Source organism: Anguilla rostrata, chromosome 1 (assembly GCF_018555375.3).
Source record: "Anguilla rostrata isolate EN2019 chromosome 1, ASM1855537v3, whole genome shotgun sequence".
NCBI lineage: Eukaryota > Metazoa > Chordata > Actinopteri > Anguilliformes > Anguillidae > Anguilla > Anguilla rostrata.
In genome coordinates this window covers 83,771,571-83,791,298 of record NC_057933.1, presented here as the reverse complement: position 1 = coordinate 83,791,298, position 19,728 = coordinate 83,771,571, and the positions used below count along the sequence as shown (strand labels likewise).

At 45.5% G+C, this 19,728-nt stretch overlaps 2 protein-coding genes across 7 annotated transcripts; both read left to right on the top strand.

The window, feature by feature from the left end:
- The first annotated feature begins 134 nt into the window (after positions 1-134).
- On the top strand, positions 135-4,082 carry gjb10 (gap junction protein beta 10). Of its 2 annotated transcripts, none has more exons than XM_064311605.1 (2): positions 135-294; positions 1,768-4,082. In XM_064311605.1, exon 2 carries the CDS (start codon positions 1,928-1,930, stop codon positions 2,774-2,776), a length of 849 nt encoding a protein of 282 aa, XP_064167675.1. In that variant the 5' UTR covers positions 135-294; positions 1,768-1,927; the 3' UTR covers positions 2,777-4,082. The 2 variants fall into 2 exon arrangements, with proteins under 2 accessions (XP_064167675.1, XP_064167684.1); XM_064311614.1 differs by having other exon boundaries at positions 164-294; positions 1,818-4,082.
- A 6,584-nt stretch (positions 4,083-10,666) lies between these two features.
- On the top strand, positions 10,667-19,001 carry gjb3 (gap junction protein beta 3). 5 transcript variants are annotated; one of them, XM_064311663.1, is made up of 3 exons: positions 10,667-10,822; positions 16,419-18,598; positions 18,734-19,001. In XM_064311663.1, the coding sequence occupies exon 2, from the start codon at positions 16,525-16,527 to the stop codon at positions 17,341-17,343; it is 819 nt and encodes a 272-aa protein (XP_064167733.1). In that variant the 5' UTR covers positions 10,667-10,822; positions 16,419-16,524; the 3' UTR covers positions 17,344-18,598; positions 18,734-19,001. The 5 variants fall into 5 exon arrangements, with proteins under 5 accessions (XP_064167733.1, XP_064167714.1, XP_064167695.1 ...); XM_064311644.1 differs by having other exon boundaries at positions 18,730-19,001; XM_064311625.1 differs by having other exon boundaries at positions 18,722-19,001.
- Positions 19,002-19,728: the final 727 nt, after the last annotated feature.

Sequence of the window (19,728 nt, the reverse complement as noted above, 5' to 3'; positions counted from 1 at the left end):
GGTTAAGCTATTTTGATACAGGACAGGTTGTGCGGCAGTGGCACAGTAAGAACGGTGCCACCTCCCTGACACACCTTTCGGCAGGTTGCACAGTTCCGATTCGCATGATTATCCAAACAGAGGGGCGTGCGAACCAGCCTTGCCCTCCCCCTTCCCCGCGGTTCAGAAAAAAAAACAGCACTGTTCGCCAATCTGGAAAAAGGAATGGAGCTTTTCTCTCTCTCCCGGAGCTACGAACGCATTCACTTCTAGCAACATCGCTGCGCTCTCGCAAAGTAATAAACATCTGTATTCGTAAGTGTTTCAATATAATATATAATAGAATTGTATCTTATTTTATGTGTAATGTATATAAATAAAAGAATGTAAAGAGATCTAAAAGTTCATCCAGAGCGTGCGTGAACGTAGCGATCATGTCTGTATTCAGCACGGACTTATTTCGTACAGTACGGGTGTATTCTTGTGATGAATGTATAACGAATGCACACTGGTTGTAGATAATCGTTGATTGCACAGGTACACGTTATTTTTCGCGTAGTGTGAATTAAGTTGAAGCGTACCGTGCTATAGCCACTTGCTTCCATTTATGATCTCTTCATACCGCAGAAATTACATAAACAAGTTTTGTAATTAAATACACGCGTGGCGAACAGGTTTGCTTGTGACACAAAAACGTATTGCTGAAAATTACTTCTGTTATTTGAGTTATTTCAGTGTGTTTACTTTAACGTTATTGTAAGTATTTTGAAATAACCCCAAAGTCATTTGGAAAACAAGAAATAAGATTACCTTGTTAATTCAACATAATGTACTTTTAAAATATAAACATCGCTTGTACTATATTAATCTAATCTTAATAGAAACTCTAACCTTATCGTGGTACATTCGGAATGCGTGTTGACTCCGCTTATAACATAAGATAATATACAATGGCATGTGCAAACCGGCTTTGTGCAGTGTAAGTGTTGGATTTACGTTATAGCGAGAATGTCGTATTTCCGCGATAGTTGCGACAGAACCTCCTGAACCTGTTCAGATGTGTTGGTATTTTGTAACGCTTCTTTTGTGTGTGATTTTGTGATTGCGCACGAAACTGCCGTCCACATGCCCGTAGCCTGGCTCAGCTTTTAGAAACGTCTGCCGTGAAACCATTTTGACCTAAAACCCAGCTGAATTTTTATATTGTCTAGGTAACATCAGTAACGTGAGTTAGCTTCTATTCCAACCCGATTAACCCCGGTGAAATGAGTAATGGTTTCTTGTAATTTCCTTAAATAATGTAATGACAAAAATAACCGAAATTGGTGCTAATTGTATGGTATAAAAACGAGTAGGAACAATTTTTCCTGGTAGAATCGTTGTTTTGATAGCATTAACGACCAGAGGTTTTTGCTTAACAACAGCGCAAATAGAACTACCAAACAGAGTTTTGCCTGACAACGATAAAATGATATGCCCAAACAGCCGCGGAAGAATGTTTTAATTTCAGCTGATTAAGTCGATGGTATATGTACTTAGGAACCTGTGATTCGATCTTGGGGGTTGCAGGTTTGACTCCCAGATGGGGCACTGCATTTAACCCATGACATCTTCAGAGAATAGATAGCATGTCCGGCATTCTGGAAAATCTATGCTAAGCAAACATTTTCCCCATGTACATTATGGCCTGTACTGTACACTCAGCAGAGCTGTGAGTTTGTTTTGTGAACTGTGCTTCATGGAAATAAAAAGAGCTGATTGATGGAGTCATTTCTCTCGCCCTGACAGATCACTGAACCTGCTGGAGACATTTTTTCCCCCGATTCTGTTTCTCCCAGAGCTGCAGCCAGTGGACCTTTTTCTACCGGGAGGACAGGTGTCACCTGCTGTCACCAGGTGGTGAGTTTTCGGCAGGAAGTTCGGCTGCGCTAACAGCGCGCTCTCCAGGATGAACTGGGCCTTCCTCCAGGGCCTCCTCAGCGGGGTCAACAAGTACTCGACGGCGTTCGGGCGGGTGTGGCTGTCCATCGTCTTCCTGTTCCGGGTGATGGTGTTCGTGGTGGCGGCGGAGAAGGTGTGGGGGGACGAGCAGAAGGACTTCAAGTGCAACACGGCACAGCCGGGCTGCCACAACGTCTGCTACGACCACTTCTTCCCCGTGTCCCACGTGCGGCTGTGGGCACTGCAGCTCATCTTCGTCACCTGCCCGTCGCTGCTGGTGGTGATGCACGTGTCGTACCGCGAGGAGCGCGAGAAGAAGAACCAGCTGAAGCACGGCGAGGGCTGCCGCCGGCTCTACAAGGACACGGGCAAGAAGCGCGGCGGCCTGTGGTGGACCTACGTCCTCACGCTGGTCTTCAAGATGGTGGTGGACGCCGTCTTCGTCTATCTCCTCTACTACATCTACGAGGGCTACGACTTCCCGTCGCTGGTCAAGTGCACGCAGGTGCCCTGCCCCAACACGGTGGACTGCTTCATCTCCAGGCCCACGGAGAAGCGCATCTTCACGCTCTTCATGGTGGTCACCAGCCTGGTCTGCATCCTGCTCACCTTCTTCGAGATCGTCTACCTGGTGGGCAAGCGCTGTCGGGAGTGCTTCTCCTCCCTCGGGCACTCCCGCCACCTGGTGCCCGTCCACACCTCGCTGATCAACGGCAAAGACGGCCTCTCCGTGGTGGAGACCCGGTCCGCCAAGCTGAGTAACCACGACAACAACCGGGGCAAGGCTCCACCCTACAGCGATGTCCAGTTCGCGTCGACTCTGTGTAAGGAATTTGAACGCAATGGAGGCCTGTGATATCTGAATTAATTCAGTGATTACTGCCACTACTACGACTATTAATTAGCACCCTGGATTAGATACCAGACTGTGGGACCCCTCTATGCACTAGAACAGGACAGGCCACCCAGCTGCCCCAAGGTCTGTTTAGATGTGTTTATCCTTTAAGAACAAAAATGTGTTGGTGTTTCAGCTTCAGAAGAGGGTGCACGCTTGCCTGTTTCCATTGACTACCTGAATTGACTGAATTGTATTGAAATGGACCACAGCTGTGGTTTTCACCCATCTAAAAGGCCCACGTTAAAAAATGGGTAAAAAATGTATGTATGACAGTGCAGAGTGAGCGTTTACATTTATGCCGTCTGGATTTACATTCTTTTTGAATAGGCTCAGAGCTGGGCATCCCCCCAGCCACAAGCCCCGCTCAAAAACAAGGATTAACTGCCGCTCACAACCTGCAGCCTGGTCATTTATCCACGGTGTTTTACAGGAAGAGTGTTCGGATACAGCGAGCGAGATCGCAGAAAACTGCAGCTGCAGGAAGAACTCGTTTCGGAACTTGTCACAGATCCAAAACTTTGCCTCTACCCGAAAAACACATACAAGGAGGCAACCCTAACCCCTAACCCTTTACCCTATCGTTTTATCTCTGTATCTTAAACCAAATGTACCGTCGATGAAAATCGGCTTGCGTAAAAAACTAAAATAAGGGCCGCCTCGTTTGCGCAGTCCTGCTCGTGAGCGGCGGGGGTGTCGAGTTTCGGCTGAACGGGTGCGGAGCCGGAGCAGAGCTGGCTGTGCTGTGCGTGCGGCGGCGTTTGGGTGCGGCCTGGGCCCGCCGGCGCGCTGCCCGAGGCGACCGTCCGCCTCAGACAGTTTAAGGGCGGGTCGCTTCGTGCGTCATCGCTCTACAGCTACAGGAAAAACGCGCTCGAACCTTTCATTTTGGCCTGGTTTGGCCTGCTCCGATCTCCTATGCTCTGTTAATTTTATTGTTTTTTTAAAGTACTGGTCTATGTTTTGAAACACTGCACAGTCTTCTTTGTTGTTGGTGGCCACTCTGTTTTCTTCAGTTTTGATGTTTAAATGTTTTTACTTGAGTTCAGAGTTTAAAGCTACTCTGTGAACAAACACTGCCCTTGCTCATTTACTTAAGTGTACGTTTATGCTATTACTACAGAACTGTCTATTAATTCCTGTGTTTACAGTGTGTTCCCATCTGTACGATGTTCATTTTGTTTGCAGTTTTATACAAACAAACCTCATGCATGCCATGATTTGAAACAAATGCAACAAGTAAATAAATAAAAATGTATTTTTCATACTTCTGTTTGAGTTTCATTACTCCCATAGCATGGATATTAATTCAGGTTATGGCATTAATGGTTATACGTACATTTTTAATGTTTTTAGTTTTCTGTTTTTATTCTACGTAATTTGAGTGCATTCAGCAGCCAGGGTCTGGGCGAAGCACAGGTCATTTGCATATTTGCAGGTAGTCGCTGGCCTGGGAATGCTGTTGGCCTGGGAATGCTGCTGGCCTGGGAATGCTGCTGGCCTGGTCTGGCCGAGCCAGAAACAGGTCAACAGGTCACCTGATGACCATTTCACATTCACATTTACACACTGTCCTTGTGATATACCTGCCGGTGATCTGGGTCCTTCTCAGTGAACACCGGTGCAAAACGTCTGCTTTAGCCACTGAACACTAACGATGACTAATCTCTGGGAATTAACTGGTTAATAAATGTTTATACATTTGTACAGTTTTATACACACTTTTCACATTGTTCTGTGAATATTCAGAAGTATCAGGTGCTGACAGGTAAAACTAATCACAATTAAAATCCATCCAGTAATGGCCTGAATGCAGAATTAATTTGAAAACAACCTCAGAAACATAGCATTTCTAAAAAAAATCTTTTGAGAACCTTGCTATCTCTGTCCAGTACACAGTAATGCCTGTGTACAGGCAGATGTGTATCAACAATTTCAGCAGTTGATCTTCATCATTCTCAGGAGAAAGTACTTACAGACATAATCTCTTCACCAGGGACCAAAAAAGCCACAGGTCTTTTGGAGACTGTAGAGAAGCCAAACCCAAAGCAGGATCCAGGAAGTTACGGAAAAAAAAATTTGACAGGGTTTTTGGCCAAGCAAGAATTTCCCACAGAAGCAAGAATTTCAAAAGAACACAATTTCCGTAATGCTAGACATGGTGGCATTGTTACTGTTCTTGATTACGGTGCTTACATTACTAATTTAGACGTTTATTTAAAAAAATACTGGCTGTTTAAACAGAAAAGAATGTAATAATGATTGAGGTATGTACACTACTTACCAAGGAAACACTCTTGGGCAGCCCTGCACTTGTCTGAAAAATAAATGTAAAAGCAAAAACAGTCAATGCATTCCCAATACAATCCCATTCTCATTCACAATTACAATCACATTCACAATCACATTCACAACCATAATCCCATTCACAATCACAATCACATTCACAACACACATCATCACACCAATCCATTCACATCACAATCATCAACATCAATTCACATCCATTCACAACACATTCACACCAATCAATCCATCACCATTCACACATCCATTCACAACCACAATCATATTCACCATCCCATTCACCATCCCATTCACAATCACATTCACAACTACAAACATATTCACCATCCCATTCACAATCAAAATCATATTCACAATCACATTCACAATCCCATTCACAATCACATTCACCATCCCATTCACATCCATCACAATCATATTCACCATCCCATTCACAATTCCATTCACAATCATATTCACCATCCCATTCACAACCACAATCATATTCACCATCCCATTCACAATCACATTCACAACCACAATCATATTCACCATCCCATTCACAATCAAAATCATATTCACAATCACATTCACAATCACATTCACAATCACAATCACATTCACAATCCCATTCACCATCCCATTCACATTCACAATCACAATCACATTCACAAACACAGTGTGTTCTGACTGTTTCTTCTTTCTCTGTGGTTGGTTTCTCTCTTCCTTCATTTATCTGTGGACTGGGCCTAAGAGGATACCTATTGCACAACACCTCCCACAATGCACCTGGCTCATCAGAGAGGGCTGGAATCCCATAACGCACTTGGCTTTCGAGTGGTTGATGCAGGTGGGGCTGGAATTCCATAATGCAACAGGCTTTTTGGTTGTTGATGCAGGTGGGTTGGAATCCCATAATGCAACGGGCTATTGGGTGGTTGATTCAGGTGGGGCTGGTGCATTTTGTTGAGATGGGATTCATTGTTCTACTGGGTGTTAGCTTGGGGCGATCTCTCTCTCTCTCCTACACACACACACACACACACACACACATATTCACTACATAATCCAGATACACCTGAAGCCAGTATGCTCCTTCCTTTCTCATTGTCTTGTGAATTGCTCATGTCAGGTCTTGTCTTGCCCCAAGACTGGAGAGGCTCTTGTTTTGAGGGTGGATTTTGAAAACAGAAAAAAGAATGCCTCACAGTCAATATAAGATATTAACAGGGTCACAAAACCTTCACCCACCCTCACCCAGTACTGTGTGTGTGTGCGTGTGTGTGTGTGTGTCTGTGCATGTGTGTGTGTGTGTCTGTGTCTGTCTGTGTGTCTGTGCATGTATGTGTGTGTGTGTGTGTCTTTGTCTTTGTGTCTCTGCGTATTTTCTTCCCTGTTACCGTAGAGACAGTAGGGAATTAATTAATTATTTTGCCAAATTATTTTTTGAAGCTACATGTTCGGCAAGAACATACGGCAAGCCCAATGCTGGTATGGTGAAGAGAGCGGGCAGTGCCCAATGCTGGTATGGTGAAGAGAGCGGGCAGTGCCCAATTCTGGTATGGTGAAGAGAGCGGGCAGTGCCCAATGCTGCTATGGTGAAGAGAGTGGGCAGTGCCCAATGCTGGTATGGTGAAGAGAGCGGGCAGTGCCCGATGCTGCTATGGTGATGAGAGTGGGCAGTGCCCAATGCTGGTATGGTGATGAGAGCGGGCAGTGCCCGGTGCTGCTATGGCGATGAGAGCGGGCAGTGCCCGATGCTGCTATGGTGAAGAGTGGAGTGAGCAGTGGAGAGCAGAGGAGCGTAGATGTAGCAAGTGTGTGGCAGGCTGTGGGGGCAGAGCGAGCAGTTGGGAGTGAGAGCAGTGGGAGTAGGAGGACGCGTAGTGTAGCAGCAAAGGTGGGAAGGCTGTGGGAGCAGAGAGGAGCAGAGAGGAGTAGTGAGGAGCAGAGAGGGCAGTGGGGCAGGCGTTAGATGTGCAGCAGAGTGTGAGCAGCGTGGGGAGTAGAAGGAGCAGAGAGGAGAGTGAGGAACAGAGCAGTTAGATGTAGCAGCAACGTGTTGGGGAAGGCTGTGGGGAGCAGAGAGGAGCAGAGAGGAGCAGTGGGGAGCAGAGAGGAGCAGTGAGGAGCAGAGCGGTTAGATGTAGCAGCAGCGTGTTGAGGCAGGCTGTGGGGAGCAGTGAGGAGCAGTGGGGAGTAGTGAGGAACAGAGCAGTTAGATGTAGCAGCAACGTGTTGGGGCATGCTATGGGGAGCAGTGAGGAGCAGTGAGAAGCAGAGCGGTTAGATGTAGCAGCAGTGTGTTGGGGCAGGCTGTGGGGAGCAGAGAGGAGCAGTGGGGAGTAGTGAGGAGCAGAGAGGAGCAGTGAAGAGCAGAGCGGTTAGATGTAGCAGCAGCGTGTCGGGGCAGGCTGTGGGGAGGCTCTGAGTCACAGTCGCATTCCTACACTGTGTCTCACAGACAGAGCGAGAGCCAGCTCTGCGGCTGGACTGAGCGTTCAGTGGAAAAACAGAGCAAGCAGGCTCCTCACACCCATCTGCTGTCAGCACTCTGTCCCCAGCTCACTCTAACCGCTTCCTTCCTCCGCCTTCCTAACAATCAGCTGGCGAACAGGAGAAACCCGAACTGGACGCGACGGTAATTTCCTGGTGTTTGCTTCCCTGTGTACTCTCTGTGCCAGCACTTCCTGTTCCACTTCATACATTCGCTGTCACCTTTAAATTAATCACACAAATGCAATATGGGAATATACACAAAGATCATATTCACCCTTACCGAGTTTTAATGTGTCAGATTGGAATGTTTCAACTTCAAAGAAACAGAACGTTCAGTATTCCGGAGTTGAGTGTCTGGTTGGTCTATAGAATCTGTTCTAGAAGCCCTCAGAAGCCAGGCCTTAGATGCTATGATGTCACAATGCATTAACAGTTCAGAGCAGAGTACCTGGTAGGCCCATGGAATACGCGCTAGAGCAAGGCTTGAGAGGATATGATGTCACAATCTATTTAGCATTAAGATGGGGTACGAGGTGGGTCTACGGGACCTCCGGCAGAATGACGAGGAGGGACAGGACGGTGAGGCTGGAGGTTCTCTGGCACGCGAGCATTCCATCGCAGGTGATGAATATGAGCCGCGCGGGGGCGGGGGCGGGGGCGGGGCGGTTTGGGGACGCCTGGCGGGCGGAAAAGTTCAGACGAGCGAGAGAGCAAGTTCAGACACGGAGGCCGCAAAATTTCCCGCGCCTGATGTCAATCTCCGCCCCGTGCATGATGGGACACGCTCGGGCACGGCGGGTTCTGCACAGTCACTCAGCGACAACAGCGGCCTATCCGCTCCCAACGACCTCTGACCTCTCTGCTGATGTCACACTGAAGAGATCAGAAACATACACACACAAACTTTTAGCTTCTGATGCAATTTCACATCATACTGTGGTACCAGGTTAGGCAGTATACTGAAAGATTGCAGAGCATACTGGAAGTGGCTTATTTACACACTCTGAAAGCTGCAACAGTGTACATAGCCACTCTGGCCAGAGAGGCCAGTATATCTATGTCTTGTAAACCTCCTTGCTTTGACATATTATAAAACCTCACCAGGTGTTCATATAAATATTTAATACATTCCTTTTTTCATTGTTTGGGCATCCTGGCCATACTGAAGAGCAAGCTAGAGAGGAATCAGCCTTCTTGTTGGGCGGACACGGTGGCACAGTGGTTAGCACTGTCGCCTCACAGCAAGAAGGTCGTGGGTTTGAATCTTGGCTTGGGGCCTTTCTGTGCAGAGTTTGCATGTTCTCCCCGTGTTCGCGTGGGTTTACTCCGGGTACTCCAGTTTCCTCCCACACTCAAAGACATGCATGTTAAGTTCACTCCTGCAGTTGCCCTTGACCAAGGCACTGGCCTCAGAACTGGAGTTGGTCCCCAGGCACTGCACTGTGGCTAGTAATTAGGATGGGTCAAATGCAGAGGACAAATTACCCCACGGAGTTCAGTAAAGTATATCTTTGTTCCTTTGCGATAAACAGCTGTGGGTACTGTCCGTAGGTAAAGTGTACCAGAACATTGGCTTCACAGAAGGCATGATGGGAGATGAAGTCCAAAGCAGGTTTGCAAGAAGTCAAGATTGCAGTCCGGAAGTTCCCATGCTCACTGTTCAATGTTCCCATGGTGCACCATCCCTGTGCACCCGTTCACTGTGAGTGTGAAGAGTGTACATCAGTGTGCGTCAATTCCTTTCCAGCTCACTCAGTTGGGGTAATTATTTGAAGTTTATTTTTGTCATTGTTTGAAATATTACCACCATTTTTCAAATCATCGACTGAATGTCAATCCATTTCCATGAACTGATTGATTTGGCATGCACTTGATCTGGTGTAGGTGTGTGTCAAATGAGCCAGTTTCAGTGTGAGTGATGGCTGCAGGTTGTGTATTGCAGGAAGGTCTTCTGTTAAATAGGCAAAACGGTATTTTATAATGTCAATTAAATCAAAAGCGTGACACATGGCTTAGCTTCTAGCATCCTCTTCTTACTGCAGGCCTTCTGAGCTGGGTGGACTCTTATCTCCTTCCGCACAAAAGCACAGGTACACAATTAATCTGGGAGACGAGCTTAATATGAATGCACACTAGAGAGGAAACAGGATCAGGGACATTCAGGAATGGTAACCAGATCCAAAGCAGGGGTGTGAAAAGATCTCTTATTTTTTTCAGGAAAGGAGCCCTCTTGTTCGTATAAAGTGCCCACTCCCCCACACCGACAATGGAAGAAGTTCAACATCACGCTCTGAGGCAATCTCCACCAATCAGGGGTGGGCATACGGAGCACAAACGCTCCTATTCACCGCGGGGTGCGGCTGAGTTTTTGTCTTCGCTACGCAGAATTCTGACAGGTACAAACAGGACTGGTAGGAAATGCCACGACTCGACAAAGGAATGAAAAACACACACCGATAAAATTATATGACCAGCGAAGAAAACAGACTTTAAAGTACCCCAGGATGACGACTGTACGCGGGTGTTCGGAGAAATCCTACCCAGAAATCAGAGGGGGAAAGTGTCATTCCCGCCCCTGTCTCCCTCCCATTCTCTGAGAACGAAGGGTGCTTTTTGAACTTGACCAAAATTGAAAGGATAGTAAATAAGACTCTGCTGAGTTATTTCGTGGTTATGTGAGAGCTAGGCCTGTATTCATTTCGCTCGAAGCTGTGAGCAGCCTGATTTCTTGCCTTGAGCAGCAGAATAAAATTGTACAATTACCTGGGCACCTCTGTATTCATCATTACCGTGGAAACATATAAACAGACTGCTCCTTTTCTCTTTTTGTGCCTGTGTGCAATGTAATGAACAATTATTTATTTATTTTAATTGACATTAATATATTTTGTTTTGTTTTATTTTTATTGAACGCGTTTGCTCCCAGGCGCTCGTGTGATTCGTCCAGACTCCACTGCGGAGTCACGGAACGATGCATGCGAAGAGAAAAACAACGGATCCAGCCCGTTTCGCTCTTTTCTTTTTTTTTTTACTTTAACCACACCCCTAGACAAAAACCAAGAACATTTTTTGTAACTCAGGACATCAGCGTTGGCAGTGACGAATCCTGAGTGTTGAGGTATTTGGCAAAAATACCGACGGGCGATAGAAGCACGCGAAACAAACGAATAAGCCTCGTATTTTAATACGCAGAAATGGACTGAGAGAACGCACACACTTTCAGTAAGTATATGATTAACTGATCTCTCCCTGAGTTCTGTTTTTATTTAAGTTGGAGAGGGATTAAGACCCCGAATTTAATTTGCCCGAATTCGATAGACACAATCAGTTGTGTAGGTGCTGAATATAATAAACATATATTGATTTACAACCATTAAACGATACTGTTGACCATTTTGAAATGAAACATGATTTTTACCGCTCGTTGAAATGTTAATGAAATGTCAAATTGTCAACCTCATCGGAATTAGTTGTCCTGAATAACCCACCTGTTAGTTGACTATAAATCATAGAAAGTTGATTTATCGCGTAGATTTCGTTTGGGCTCCCTGTTAATTTTTAGAATCGTTTACTTAATAAAAGCGCCGCGTGTGTTAGATCTAGAATATTCGTGTCTTCATTCTTGATCTTCTGTCTTCCGCTTTCCTTGCGATACGTTCACCTGCGTTGCGATCTTCTGTGGCAGTAAGGCTATCGGTCCATTACCTAACCTTGTTACAGCAGGAAAGAGGCCGGAATCTTGGGGGAAAGTGAAAGGTTGCACCTGAACGCTTACATATTCCTGACTTGAAATCGGGATTTGGGAATCGTAGGAATTCTAGAAATCAACAGCAGACACATGGTTAGTTGGATGCTAGTCTTTCAGAAACAACATGATTGCTTCCCATTTAGTAAAAAAAAAATGCTACTAGTTTTCGTTACATTTTTCATGTTTCAAATAGTTATTTTGATTAGCAGCACCAATAGCTGCATAAGCGGGTGAATATAATAACTACTAATGTGTGCTGTTGCTCAAAGTTGGTGTGCATTCTTTCCAAACTAGATTTTGTTCAAACTTGTTTTCCTTTGTTTCGTGTTTTAATGTGAGTATATTTTGTCGAATACAGAGCAGCACATTTGTTTGCGATTTGCCTGAACTGACCTGCTGTTTTGGACTGTGCTGGAGGCTCTTGCAGTCCACAAGGTGTCAGCAGGTCACATGACTCATTTTGGTGGGGGGCCACACATGGGAAAACTCCATGATCTCTGTGATCATTTGCCTAGGCATGAGATCTAAAATAATGCAAACTGCCAAAACAGGACAGCCGATGTTATGACGGAGATAAGTGGGTTTCCTGCTTCCTGGTAACTTCACGCTTCAGACTGTTAACAGACTGGGAGAGGGAGATGGGAGATGGGAGGCTGTGGTCTGGGGAGATCTTCTCTGTGTTGGCCAGTTCACACACTCTAACTACACACATTGCACAGCCACCTGAATCTTACCTCCACCTCCACCAGCACCTGCACCTCCACCTCACCTGTCCTTGTGGATTCCAAACCCACTGATCAGATCAGACAGACCCCCGTTTCTCCATCTTAATCTGAATCGGCCCAGAGGCTATCTGTTTACATTCCTGTCACTTTTGGACGGGAGGGAGACCTGGCTCTGTCTGTAGGTCTGTCCTGGGCTCCATCAGTCCAGAATCACCTCCCTCACAGTGAGAGAGCCTTGGCCCACTAGAGACAGCTGGTGCAGTTAGCAATAGATGTTTCAGCGCTTTCAAAATGGAGGCACCATTCTATTGAATTAATTTTTTTATCATGAATTGTGAAAATGTGTTTACTTGCCTTTTTTTTATCTTCCTTTTATATTTTTAATCACTTTGGATTACAATTGTGTAAGAAAGGTGCTATGTAACACAGACACACACAGATTAGTTTTGTTGTTATCATTTATTTTTTAATACATAGTACCTGAGGGTCAATGGCAGTGTGCTTAGCTGGACTTTAAAGCTCTAAACCCCAGAACTGCATTATGCCTGTAACAACAAACCCTTATTTCACGGATTTAGATAATTGTTCCAGTTCAGTCAATCGATCAATCAAACTTTATTTATATAGAACCTTTCGTACAAGTAAATGCAGTTCAAACTCCTTTCCAAATACCGATATGATTGACAAGAAACAATGTAAAACAAGAATAAAAAAGTTAAACAATAAAATAAGGTAGCCTAGCATACACAAAATTTTTTCTTCAAAATTTAAGAATAAAATGCTAAAATAAATACATGGATAAATAAAAATGTAAAAAAAATAATAATAGAAAATAAGTAAATAAAAGTTCCCAGGTAAAAAATAGAAAATCTGATATAAACCAGGTTAAAAAGGTAAGTTTTGAACTTACAAATTGTAATCAGTTTCTGTCTTAGAGATTAAAACTGAGGCTTAAACTCCAGCTAAGCATGCTGCAGTTCACTCTTTGTTTTTCCTGTGTCCCAGACACTTTCTGTGCCTGCACTGGGTTTATCACACTTTCTGTGCCTGCACTGGGTTTATTACTCACCGGTTGAGGAAGTTTCTCTGAAAAAGAGAATGTTCTCGGTGAGCAGGTGTGTGTGTTTCACCTGGAATTCAGGAGTGGCTGTTAAGAGAGATTTTTGCGAAGATTTTTGCATCGTTTGTCCGGATCACACACTACCACCACGCTGGCGTCTTAAATGGCGACTGTCCCTTAAAACTCCGCCCATATCCTGTAAGGTTCACAGCTCATCCATTCCTCTGGAAGGCTGAATACAGGGCATCCCAGCTGACACAATGCGTTCTCACAATGTTACTAGAATGTTGTGTCAATGTTATTACATTGGACTACATGGCAGCAACATTGTAAGGACATTTTGTGTTAGCTGGGATGGTGGTAAGTGGGTACAAGGGCATGTGTCACCAGCTATTGTCACTTGTGCCAGCACCTCTCCTACAGGTGCTAGCTCTCCTGTAGTACTGCGTGGCCTGTAGGGTGTAAAATAGTCACTGGTTCTCCTGTGGTACTGTGGCCTGTAGGGTGTAAAATAGTCACTTGTTCTCCTGTAGTACTGTGTGTGATAACGAACTGACCCTGCATTGTGTTAAAAACATCATACAGGGGTCCTCAGGACTAAGTTTGAGATCCACTGCTTGTTGTGAGTGTTGGAGAAAATCACAGTCTATAGCTGTAGTGTTCTTTCTCTCTGCAAGGGAGTGGGAGACAGATCACGCTGACATGGCTAAAATACATCTGAAATACTTTCTGTGGGTTCCAGAAAAACCCGTCAGTGAATGGACTGCATTTATATAGAGCTTTTATCCAAAGCGCTTTACAATTGATGCCTCTCATTCGCCAGAGCAGTTAGGGGTTAGGTGTCTTGCTCAAGGACACTTTGACACGCCCAGGGCGGGGTTTGAACCGGCAACCCTCCTGTCTTACCTCCTGAGCTATGTCGCCATACTCACCCGTCAGTGAGTATGGAAAAGAACCGTTAGAAAAGATGGAGAACTGGTTGTACAATACAGACTTTATTTGAACAAAAGAATTCTCCCAAATGATTCGGCCAGATACACAAATGTAAACCATAACCCCCACCTCTGGTTTACCAAATCCTTTTTACATGGGATTCAACAGTACACACGTCAGCACGGCTAAATATTTATGGACATATTATTTACAAGTTACTGTTACCGAGGCCGTATCATCGGTCAGTTGAAAAGTTCAAATGGAGAGTCTTCTGATTCAAATAGACTGTGCCCTCAGAGAGTGGGTCTTGGTGATCGATGGCTTTGTTATGCAGATGTTGTTGGAGAGATTGGGTCATGCTACAGTGGATTATCAGTTGAGAAGGTATAGCCGCGTTTCCACCAAAATTACCCGGAACTTTCAGTCCCAGGAACTACTTTACCAGGAACTAAAAGGTTCCTTCAGCCAATGGTTGTCTGCGTTTCCACCGGGGTCTAAAGTACCGCGAAGATTAGGCAAATTAGCCCACTGACGTTGTCGTCGGTCCTTCTGTCATATGATTTCTTCTGTAACCCCATATTACCACCGAAGTAGCCTACATTATTTTCTAATAACCGGGACAGCCCGGAGGGGTTTATTCCACTTATATACAACGGATTACCAACAATGACTATATATGGTTACTTTTGTATTTATTGATTTTCATATATCCTCTCAAACACATTCATTAACAGCAGAAAACATGCACACGTTGTAAACAATTTGCTGTTTTATTACTTTCTCGTCGTCAATTCCATATAGGCTAATCGCAAAATGACAAGAATAGAACGAAAACTCGGACTTGCGTGAAAATGTAAATTAGTAGTGGTACAGCCACCGTTTGCTTTCCTTCGAAGTTAGGCTACTGCTAGCCGAGCAGCGAAGTGTGCCCTCCAGATGCGAACCATGCACCATAAACGAGTCCATAGTCTTCCTGGTCTTTTCGTGCAATTGAAAAATGGCAGTAAAATTGAGTAAAATTACGGCAGTCTGAAAAAGCTAAAGGGAAGATTACTAGAATTAACCTGTTATTTTACCCGGATAAAAAGTGCGGAAGGTGATTTCCAGTTTGCTTGTACTGTATCACCAATGTTAATTATGCAGAACTACCGCATACCTCACATAACTGTATCAAACGTTTTGAGTCAATTACAACGGGCTAACAAAGAAAATCCGGAAGAAAATATTCAGCAACCGAATTAATCCGTTTGAATGTTTTGGTAGCCTACGTAATATGCTGTCCCAGCACGAATGCTTAGCATTTTATAAAAGGAATACTAAAGCAAGAAAAGAACAGAAGAGCACACGTTATAATTCCAAGACGTTGACAGGCTATAACCAAAAGTAGGCTACTGCGCCGCATAACATACAAGTTTGATTTGAAGTTATTATGAAAATAAATTGGTTTGCCGCTGCATATTTTCAAACATGGCGGGTAATGGCGGAAAATAAATACAACACAAATGCTACGAGTACTCGACCAATCAGAAATGTTCAGCGCTGCAAGCTCCACCCAAAAGGTTCCTGTACTTTCGGAAAGTACTACCCCCCGAGCAGGAACGTTTTGGGGGGTAAAACAAAGCCCCCAGAACTAAATTTAGACCCTAGTTCCTGCGGTGGAAACGCACTGAGTTCCTCAAAAGGTTCCTAGTTCCGGGGTATAGTTCCTGCGGTGGAAACGCGGCTTATGTACCACAGGGCAGAGTGGAGGTTATCCTGGCCTAAGAAACACATTTGCTTCTGCCAAGAATGGAAACCTGGTACATTGCCCATGAATAGTCATGCACCTTTGGGGCAAATACCCTGGGATTTTTACCTTTTATTATTTGTTTTTATAAATCAATCTACTGTGGTTTGCACCTGGTCCACCATGTATCAGTACCTGAGCAGGTGTGTCATGTGCTCTTTCTTCCTGTTGTCTACCTGTGTGTTGATGCAGTCCATGTTGGTGACAGTCATTTACACCATGGAGGACTAATAAGGTCTCTTTTTCAATCTGTCCTTATTTTACTATTGTGACTTTCAATTTCATCTGTCCGTCAATCATCCATTGCTGGAGTGTCCTGTCTTCTCCAGAAAGGGTTGGTGTGGGTGCAGATTTTAGTTTTAGCCCAGCATCAAGACACCTGCTTTTACTTATCAAGGTCTTGATTGAAGATCACAATCAGGTGTCTTAGGTGCTGGGCTACCAGAAAAACTTCAGCTCCAGCCCTTTCCAGGTAAGACTAGACACCCCTGATCTACTGTCTGTACCATCTAATTCAAGAGTTCTATGCTAATCTTTTTTTGTGCTGTGTTTTTGTGTGTTTCCAGGCTTACTGAATAACACTTATGAAAAACTAGAGGAATCCAGAGAAAGGAGGGTTTCAGAAGGAACAGTTTTTGGAGAAGGAGGAGGAGAGTACCTGAAGCTGCCAAGATGGACTGGAAGATGTTCCAAGCGCTCCTTAGCGGGGTGAACAAGTACTCGACGGCGTTCGGGCGGATCTGGCTGTCGGTGGTGTTCGTGTTCCGGGTGCTGGTGTACGTCGTCGCGGCAGAGCGCGTCTGGGGGGACGAGCAGAAGGACTTTGACTGCAACACCAAGCAGCCGGGCTGCCCCAACGTGTGCTACGACCACTTCTTCCCCATCTCCCACATCCGCCTGTGGGCGCTGCAGCTCATCTTCGTCACCTGCCCCTCGCTCATGGTGGTGATGCACGTGGCGTACCGTGACGACCGGGAGCGCAAGCACCGGGCCAAGTTCGGCGAGGACAGCAAGCTCTACGACAACACGGGCAGGAAGCACGGCGGCCTGTGGTGGACCTACCTGCTGAGCCTCTTCTTCAAGACGGGCATCGAGATCGTCTTCCTCTACCTGCTGCACATGATCTACGACAGCTTCTACCTTCCCCGGGTGGTCAAGTGCGAAGTCAAACCCTGCCCCAACCAGGTGGACTGCTACATCGGCCACCCCACGGAGAAGAAGGTCTTCACCTACTTCATGGTGGGCGCCTCGGCCCTGTGCATCGTTCTGAGCGTGTGCGAGATCATCTACCTGATCGCCAAGCGCATCGCGCGCGTCGTCCGCAAGATGAAGAGCCGCGACCGCCTGGTGGCGCTGCAGCACCAGAGGTACAAGGACGAGGACCGGGGAAGCTACCAGCAGCTGCCCATGAAGCGCCTCGACCTCAAGCCCACCTTCAGGGTCAACGACGAGATGCGGGCGTCCGCCCCCAACCTGTCCACTGCCGCCTGAGGGCCCCAGGGGGCCCCTCGACTTCTTCCAGACTCTTCCGGAACCTTCCACTGCCGCCTGTTTTTTTAAATAATAATTATTATTATTATTTTTTTACGATTTCATTATTTTAAAGGGTGAAGTTAAAATGAGGCTGAAACATTGACTCGTTCCCTTTGTCAGCGAAACGGGGTTGTGTGTAGGTGGCCGTCTTCCGAGGAGCCACAGCAGGTGCTCAAAGCTCAGAGAGGATCGACCAATCTCAGAGTCTCAGTTTCCTGGACCGCCTCCTGCCCATGACCCACCTACACATGGAACCCCCCCCCCCCCACCCACCCAAAATGTGGGCCCCCAACCAGTCCTCCACTGCCTGAGATTCTCTTTGACTTCTTCCAGAGACTTCTAGAACCTTCCACTGCCTCCTGTGTTTGATCTGTATTATTTCATTTTCTAAGAGAGGAAACGTGTACACACACACGTTGCACACACAAACATACACACTCTGATTCCTCACTGACGTCCTGAGTCTCTGGCGGTGAACGAGGTGGAGTGGGGTAGAGCAGGGCAGGGGGTTGCCAGTGCTCTCTAGTAAAACACTGTACCCGAATATGGATACCATGGTTACAGCAGAGAGCACAAACCCCCCACCCAAAAACAGCTCTCCGCACCTGACAGGTGCCGAGCATTCATGAAAGAGCAACAGAAAAGAGGAGTTTGGGGGGGGGGGTAGGTTGCATGTCAGGTATATGTGTATGCAAAACATGTATTTAATCACTGGATTATAGCAGTCATGTTTGAACCCTCTTCCTCTGGGCCCTGATTCTGCTGAAGCAAATATCCTTTGATGATGATGATGATGATGATGATGATGATGATATTCTGATTACAGTATAGCTCCTGAGGGACTTTTTTTGTCCTGTTCAGCAGCTTTTTGGATGCACTGATTCACTGCCTACTCAGAGGGCCAAATAAGTCGCTTGCAGGTTTTTTTTTTAAGGGGGGGGGGGGGGTTACCACAGAGTCAGTCTCCCAGACACGACAGCACAATGTTTACATATCTTTAACACATTATATATTTGTCTGCCAGTTTGTAGGAACTTGCGAGTTTGTTTGGGGTTTGATGTCCCTTTGTTTTGACATGTTTGTACACAGGAGCTCGATCGCCCCGAGTCTCCCCTCTGCAGCCGAGCGCTCCTCAGCCAGGAGAGCAGGATGCTGAAGCACAAACACGTTTGTGTTCTTTAAACCGCTACATACGTCAAAATGATCCACTCCTGTAAACTCTGAAAATGAGAATGAGAGAATGAGAGAGAGAGAGAGGGGGGAGGAGAGAGATGAGAGACTCTGAGAAGCGAAAAAGAATAGAGAATGAGAGAGAGAGAGAGAGAGAGAGAGAGAGAGAGAGAGAGAGAGAGAGAGAGAGAGAGAGAGAGAGAGAGAGAGAGAGAGAGAGAGAGCATTAATCCCTTCACAAACTGTGTGAAAGCTAGGGGAGGGTTTAAATGAATGCTGTTCTAAACTGGACCGACTGGCTTCTGCAAGAGGACAAAGCCTCCAGTTGGATTGAAATCTCTCCACACCCTTCAGGAACAAACACGCTTTAAAGTGGCTTTAAATATGAAATATTCCTGCTTTTTTGTACATTATTTTGATAAATAAATGACATTGAGTCAGCCATGCATCTGTGCCATCGCTGTTCATGTTTACGAGCACTAAAAACATATTTATGAAAAATTAACATATCACATCTCATCTACAATCACCTATCAGCGACCAGGAAAGACACAGGCACAGATTCATCAACACACGTATACCATTGTTACCTGACACATTCATTGAACGTTGCCATAGGAATTCAACGCCAAACTTCAGAAAAAAGATTTTATTTCCCCCGCCGCCCACATATGAACTATTGCGTCAGACATGATTGCAAAATGCAGTTGTATTGTTTGATGTTGTGTAACCTTCTTTATACACGTGGGGGAAGATGTTACACAATTCAGTATCCTAAAGAAAGAAATCAGTGTTTCTCCTAACTGAGAAACCTGCTGAATATGACCTGAGAGACCAGCGATGTAAAATGAGCGAACATTTTATGGAAAAAATTGGTCTAAATGGTCAAAGAAATATCTGCAGTCCACCTGTAGGCTGGGGACCTCCAACTGAAGGTGCACTATCTGCTACTTCATCATATTAGCAAAAGGTGAATTCCACACAGATGTTAGGAAGTATTTTGCTGCTGGAGACTATCTAGTCTATAAATAATCAGAGCACTAGGTACAACTTAGCAGTAGGAAAGTGGTGAGCATTGTTGAGCTGAATAGCCTGCTCTCGTAGTTATGTTGCGTTATGTTCTACACAACTACAAAATGCATCGTTTTTGTTTGATGACCATCATAACCATCT